Source organism: Barbus barbus (genome assembly GCF_936440315.1).
Source record: "Barbus barbus genome assembly, chromosome: 7".
NCBI classification, from domain to species: Eukaryota; Metazoa; Chordata; class Actinopteri; order Cypriniformes; family Cyprinidae; genus Barbus; species Barbus barbus.
The window spans coordinates 20,142,018-20,149,276 of record NC_136735.1 but is presented as its reverse complement, the minus strand read 5'-3'; the positions used below and the strand labels follow the sequence as shown (position 1 = coordinate 20,149,276).

Below are 7,259 nucleotides of genomic sequence, written 5' to 3'. Positions count from 1 at the left end.
GGAACAACTTGAGGGTGAGTAAATGATGACAGAATTTTCATTTTTGAGCAATCTGTCCCTTTAACATGAGTGTAACTTTAGGGCATTAAAAAATGCAGCATCAACTGATTGAGCCATGATAGATCTCGAGCTATGACTGTTGTAGTACTATTGCAAACCTTTTAATGCCAAGGCCCCTTTAAGGCAGCTAGCCAATATCTAATTAATGTAAGACATAGCCTATTTATACTGTGAGGAAAAACAGTGTAATGTTAAAGACAACATTTTGTTTGCAAAATAAAAAAAAAAAAAAAAAACTGTGGCATTTGTAAATGATGATGTCAAACTCTGTAAATGTTTTTTAAAAACCCATTGTAACCCATGGATATTTAAGATCTTTGTTCAGTTTATTTAATGTACTGTAGGTGGCGGTAAAGTTCTTTGTGAACGTCCATTAAACCAGGAGAAGAAGTAACGGCCTTGTGTTACATTAAAAACTTCCTGACAGTCGCTGGCATAGGTATTTATTATGTCTATGGTCGCTGGAGCTGGAATTTATAAGATTCGCTGCATGCATAAAATAACATAGCATGAACGATAAGCTTAATAAATCACATTATATGCGGATAAATCCGGAAATTGTTTATAAAATATATTGATAAACTTCCTGTAAATAACACGGAAGTTGATCTGAACTGACACCCGTTTCAGAAGTATTGCAAGTCTTCGCCCAAAGGTAAATATTTATGTTATATTGTCTACTATGTAAATATTTTTTATTTGTCAAAATGACGCGTTTTATCAAATCTTAAAATGCGATCATTTGCCTATTACTATTACACCACTTTTACTTATATAATTTATTTTAATTATTTATTAAAATATATTGTCGTTTGTTTTAAAAAATAGGCTGTTATTTTCGTTGTGAATGTATTGTGAAAATTGTGTAAAAAACAAAATGCTCAATGTGAGTGTTATGGTCTGCTATGTTTTTAGCTTAGAGTAAGAACATATTACTGATCCTCAAGGAACATTAGTCATATGGGCCTACAGTGAAAGGCTTTTCATATGCTTCAAGCCCTTGTACACATGTTACATTTCTATAAGTCAAAACATATTTGAAACCTATTAGAAATTAGTATTCCATTTAAAGAAAGAGAAGGATTAGTTATACTTTGTGTGAAAATAAGCTCAGTATGTGATTGAGTGTAATGGTCTGCTTATTGTTTTTAGGTTAGAGTGACACAATATATTACTGATTAGAAATTGAGACAGTTTCATATATTAGCATATACTTCAAAAGTATTGGAACAGTAAAGACAAAATTGCTATGTTGGCTGTGGAGTCAAGACATTTACAAATATGATTAAAAGATGAATATGAGACAAAACTACACGCATTTTATTATTGGGTGATTCAACACATACATGTTTTATCAGCTAAGAAGATCAGCACTTATAGAGTTTCATCCCTCTATCTGATGTGAGCATAAGTATTGGAACAGTTGCCTCACAGGTCTTTCTAAGTCATCAGCTGTGTCCTGTTGCATTAATTCTTCAGATATTAAAAGCAGGGAATGTGTCGTATCAGTTATATCCATTACATCTGTATTCTGAATCTTGCATTCGATGATGACACACACAAACCAGGATGAAGATGAGGGAGCTGACTTTGAGAGAAAAGCAAGCAATTTGAATGCTAAAAGAAAAGAGGAAGTCAGTTAGAGCTCTAGCAAAAACAAAGGACATGGAGAAATCAAGAGTTTGGAAACCACCAGCGACACCAGCAACCAACAACTACCTGATCGGCTGAGAAAACAACAGTAGTTGATGACAGACAAATCATAAAAGCTGTGAAAATTAACTCTAAAAGATGTGTCTGTAAAATCACCAACAACTTCCAGAAAGCTGGGGTGATGCTCTGACAAGCTACTGTCCTCAGGAGACTTTGACACAGAATTACAGATGCTACACAGCAAGATGCAAACCTCTGACTAGCACCAAAAATAGAAAGCTAGATTAGAGTTTGCAAAAAAGCAGAAAGGTGAGCCAGAAGAGTTTTGGAACTGTGTTTAGGGACCGATGAGACAAAGATGAACCTTTATCTAAGTGATGGGAAAGCAAAAATGGGGAGAAAAAAAGGGAACCGCAAATGATCCCAAGCATACAGCCTCATCTGTAAAGCATGGTGGAGGTGTTGTCATGGCATGGGCATGCATGGCTGTCTCTGGAACAGGCCCTCTCATCTTTACTGATGACTTAATGTATGATGACAGTAGCAGAATGAATTTGGAAGGGTACAAAACCATCTTGCCTAGCCATATTCAAGAAAATGCCACCAGATTCATTGGGAAGTGCTTCATATTAGGGTTGTGACGGTGAGGAAATTTTCCCACCGGTTAATCGATGTGTGACAACACCGGTAATATGTCGTTTGAGTTTTTCCTCGAATTTGCTGCAATTCGGCATCAAACAGTTGTTTGTTTTTAGTTTGTTTGAGTTTTCCCACTTTCCTTTGCTTGTAAAAGCACCGTGCGCATTTTACTTTCACTTGGGGGAAAAATCACACAGTTTAAATAAAATAAAAACTAGCAAATACTGTGGAACCAAATAAATGAGAAACGAATGTTAAAAAAAACCTTCCAATATCACTTTAGATAAATGGCAGGTCAACAGGCTTTTCAAAATCCAAAATATTTATTTTTTTACATTTCGTTTTGAAACTCTTCTGCCATCATCTTGTCTGTCTCACCTCACTCTTCTGTCAGTCAGCTCGGCTCACTCTCCTCACGTGTTCAATGAAATCTGATCTGTGATGTGCGACTGTCATTCGCTCGATGTGTTGCATTGAGCAGCCGTGTTCAGTTTTAATTGTAGTGTCTGTTCTCTAACTGAACTAAATGATTTTTATTACTATTAAAAAAATCTAAATTACGGTGAGGGACAGTGCCGCGGTGGGCAAGTGAAGTAACCGGTGTTGCGGCTTAACACCCCCAAAACCGTCTATCGCAGCAAGCCTACTTCATATTGCATCAGGGCAATGACCCAAAACACCCTGCCAGTTCAGTCAAGGAATCTATAAGGGCAAAGAAATGGAAAGTCTTAGATTGCCCAAGTCAATCTCCAGATTTAAACATGAGTTTCACCAGCTGAAGAGGAGAGTAAAGGCAGAAACTCCTCAAAACAAGCAACAATTGGAATTGGCTGCATTAAAGGCTGGGAAAAGTATTTCAAAGGATGAGACCAAGAGTCTGGTGATGTCTATGGGTCACAGACTCACTGCTGTGATTGTGAGCAAGGGATCTGCAACTAAATAATAGCTTTTAATCTTTTATATCTGCCTTATGTTAAACAAGCGTATATATTGTTGACATATGGTTGCTATTACTAAATAAAAATCATCATATAGATATTATTAGCATAGGTACATCAAATCAAGGAGAATGTGTATTTGTGAAAATTATATATTTCCATGTAGGTAACATATATATGTCATATATTACATTTCCATATATAAGCAATTATTTATTAGCTCTAGTAAAAAGCACATGCATCAAAAATCTTTAGATAAACTCTGTTTTTTTCCTCAGGTGTCCTCTGCAATGATGGAAGTTGCCTCAAAAAGTGATGCCACACCACAGACGGCTGTTGCTGCACAAGTTCCGTTCATCGACCTCTGCACAGTTCTGGAAAACATCCAAAAGACCAAACTCCGACCAGACAAAGGCAAAATTCTAAAGGATTTTATTGATTCTTGGAGGAACTTCCATGCAGCGCTTCACAAGGACAATTCCAATACCACAGATTCATTTTACGCAGCCTTGCGTCTTATCGTGCCTCAATTTGAGCGAGAGCGAATGGCTTACGGTATAAAAGAAAACATGCTTGCCAAACTATATATTGAAGCTTTAGGCCTACCTAAAAATGGACCTGACGCAAACAAACTTCTAAATTACAGAGCTCCATCCACAAGCCATGGAGAAGCAGGTGACTTTGCCCTTACGGCCTACTTCGTCCTGAAAAAAAGGTGTACTAGTCAGGGGAATTTAAGCATTAAAGAAGTCAACGACTTCTTGGATTCCGTAGCTATCAACAATGCCAGCAAACAGAAGGATCAAGTGAAGAAAAGCCTATTGCATCTGATAACTCAGAGTTCAGCAGTGGAACAGAAGTGGCTCATTAGAATGATCCTCAAGGACATGAAACTTGGCATTAGCAAGGAGACAGTACTTCAGGTTTTCCATTCAGATGCACCAGACCTCTACAATGTTACCACAGATCTGAATAAAGTCTGCCGACAACTTCATGATCCATCTGTGTCTCTCAGTGAGGTCTCTATTGAACTGTTTTCTGCTTTTAAACCAATGCTGGCTGCTGTTGCCAACATCAGACAGATAGAGAAGCAAATGGGCAACCGGACCTTCTATATTGAGACGAAGCTTGATGGTGAACGCATTCAGCTGCACAAAGCTGGAGATGTTTACAAATACTATACCAGGAACTCTTATGAGTACACGCAACAGTTTGGGGCCTCTCCACTAGAGGGCTCCCTCACACCATACATTCACAACGTCTTCAAGCCTCATGTGGTAAACTGCATACTGGATGGAGAGATGATGGCTTATAACCCTACAACTGCGACCTTCATGCAGAAAGGCAGTAAGTTCGATATTAAAAGGCTGATGGATGACTCTGATTTGCAAACCTGCTTTTGCGTATTTGATGTCTTGTTAGTAAACAATCAGAAGTTTGCAAATGAACCTCTCAAGAAGCGCTACGAAATTATTGAGACTATCTTTACGCCAGTCAAAGGTCGTATCCACTTGGTCACAAAATCTGAAGGCAAAAGCATGCAAGAAGTGGTGAATTCTCTCAATGAGGCCATTGACAATCTGGAAGAGGGAATTATGGTTAAGGATCCCATGTCCATCTACAAACCAGATAAACGGGGCGAAGGATGGGTGAAAATTAAGCCTGAATATGTGGATGGTCTGATGGATGAGCTTGATCTGCTGATAGTGGGAGGCTACTGGGGTAAAGGCAGGAGAAGCGGGATGCTCTCTCATTTTCTGTGTGCGGTAGCAGAGGTGCCGAGTCCAGGGGAGAAGCCCACAGTGTTCCACACCCTATGCCGCATTGGATCAGGCTACACTATGAAAGAACTGTACGATCTTGGTCTGAAGTTGGCCAAACATTGGAAAGTTTACAACAGAAATAATCCTCCAGCTGCCATCTTGTGTGGAACAGAAAAACCAGAGGTTTACATAGAACCACGCAACTCCGTGATCATACAAGTCAAAGCAGCGGAGATAGTCTCTAGTGAAATGTATAAGACCGACTGCACATTACGTTTCCCCAGAATAGAAAGAATCAGAGAAGACAAAGAGTGGTATCAGTGCATGACCTTGGCTGAACTGAGCCAGTTCCGCTCCAGAGCTTCTGGAAAGCTAGCATCCAGACATCTACATATCCAAGACGACCAGCCCGAAAAGAAGAAGCACAAGTTCTTATCCAAGCCCAAGAAGACAATCGGAGTCATTGACCACTTTAAATCTCAGGATTTATCAGCAGTCACCAAAGAGACGGATATGTTTGAAGATGTGGAGTTTTGTGTGATAAATGGCAATGATGAACATTCCAAGGCAGAGCTTGAGAAAGTTGTGGCCCGCTGTGGAGGCATTGTTGTACAGAACCCTGGGAAAGACACGTACTGTGTGATTGCAGCTGTGCAGAACATGAGAGTAAAGAACCTCATCTCCTCAGACCAGCATGATGTGGTGTGGGCTGCTTGGCTGCTGGAGTGTCTGGAAAATAAGCAGGTTATACCATGGCAACCACGTCACATGATCCACATGTCACCTTCAACTAGGGACCACTTCGCTAAAGAGTATGATCAGTATGGAGACAGTTATTATGTTGACACTGATGAACAACAGCTGAGGGAAGTCTTTGAAAGGATTGGCCCCACAGAAGCTGAACGTTTGTCTGTAGCACAGATAGAAGCAGAGAATGCCTGGGATGACTTGCCCACTAGCATTTTTAGGCCTTACACTGCATACTTTGACCGGTATGCTGACTTGGGTGATCCAAAAACCATCATACGGGGTACAAGTTTGGACACACGTGCCTTAGAATTCCGATTCCATGGTGGTACAGTAGTGGAGAAACTGAAGGAAGGAATCTCGCATGTCATAGTAGAAAGTGAGAGAAGAAATCTGGACTTCAAGACGCTGAGGCGACTTTATGCTAAGAAGTTCAAAATTGTTCGAGAATCTTGGGTGACTGATTCTATCAAAGCAGGCCATGTAGAGGATGAAACTGACTACCTAATATAACAATGAAGGCTACTACACAAATTATAACATTGTAAGATTTTGGTGTTTTTATACTAGCTGTAATAGACTACACTGGACAACCCTTACTGTTGCATTAAAGGTAACCATTTTTTAAAAATACATAAAATGATGGGACTGGAAAGGATTACAGTTTGAATTATAAGAAGAACTTTGCTATCAGCAAAAGAGTGTAATTTACTGTTGAAAGTACATCAGTACCTTTTAAAGTTTGCCATATGTCTCTGATTTAAAGCACTAAGTAAGACTGAGTTTGATTTAAAGAAAGCACTGAGAAAAAAACTTTACAGGTGGAAACAACGCCTTTTTGGAGATTTTTGTTTTCTTATGCTGTGTTTTGTTCTAAATAAAAATGTGAAAATTTTAGTATGTATTGTATTAAATGGGGTGGTTATAACCTAATGGTTAAGAATCCTAGTCTTTAAATGTCGCCCTATTAATTACATTGATGTTACTGTACTATTAGTTTCTTAAGATGGAAATTATATGCAAAATAACATGTAATTAAATTTAATTCTTAAAGAAGCATTCAGAATTTTAATTGAAGCTGTCAAGAGTGTTTTTCTTGTACATTAACTTGACTCATTACAGTCAGACAAATTGAGCTTCTGACAAGCTTGAAGTTCCATTTGAACAGCTTGTCAAGCACACTGAATTTATTGTGTGAGAGCTGTAGCTTTCTAATTGTTTGGAATGGGAGTTACTGTAATGCTTCCAGAGATCTAATTTCCAGAGCACTAATAGAATGATTGAGGCTTCACACACAAACAGATTCAACTGTATTGTAAAGATTGATTTGCATTTGAGTAATATGGATATTACACTAGGTAACTGGTGTGAGTTTGTGAAGGTGTGTGAGTGACAAATCCATCCCTCATTGAAAATGAGAGCATAATGTGCTTGCAGTTATGAAATCCACATTTAGTGT

The 7,259-nt window shown here is 38.7% G+C and overlaps 1 protein-coding gene across 1 annotated transcript; it reads left to right on the top strand.

Moving 5' to 3' along the window:
• The first annotated feature begins 440 nt into the window (after nucleotides 1-440).
• Nucleotides 441-6,869, top strand: LOC306872822 (DNA ligase 4-like). Its single transcript, XM_079421682.1, has 2 exons — nucleotides 441-715; nucleotides 3,569-6,869. The coding sequence occupies exon 2, from the start codon at nucleotides 3,581-3,583 to the stop codon at nucleotides 6,311-6,313; it is 2,733 nt and encodes a 910-aa protein (XP_079277808.1). The 5' UTR covers nucleotides 441-715; nucleotides 3,569-3,580; the 3' UTR covers nucleotides 6,314-6,869.
• Nucleotides 6,870-7,259: the final 390 nt, after the last annotated feature.

Bases quoted from the DNA above. Each gene is read 5' to 3' on its own strand.
- LOC306872822 (XM_079421682.1), top strand. From the start codon at position 3,581: ATGATGGAAGTTGCCTCAAAAAGTGATGCCACACCACAGACGGCTGTT.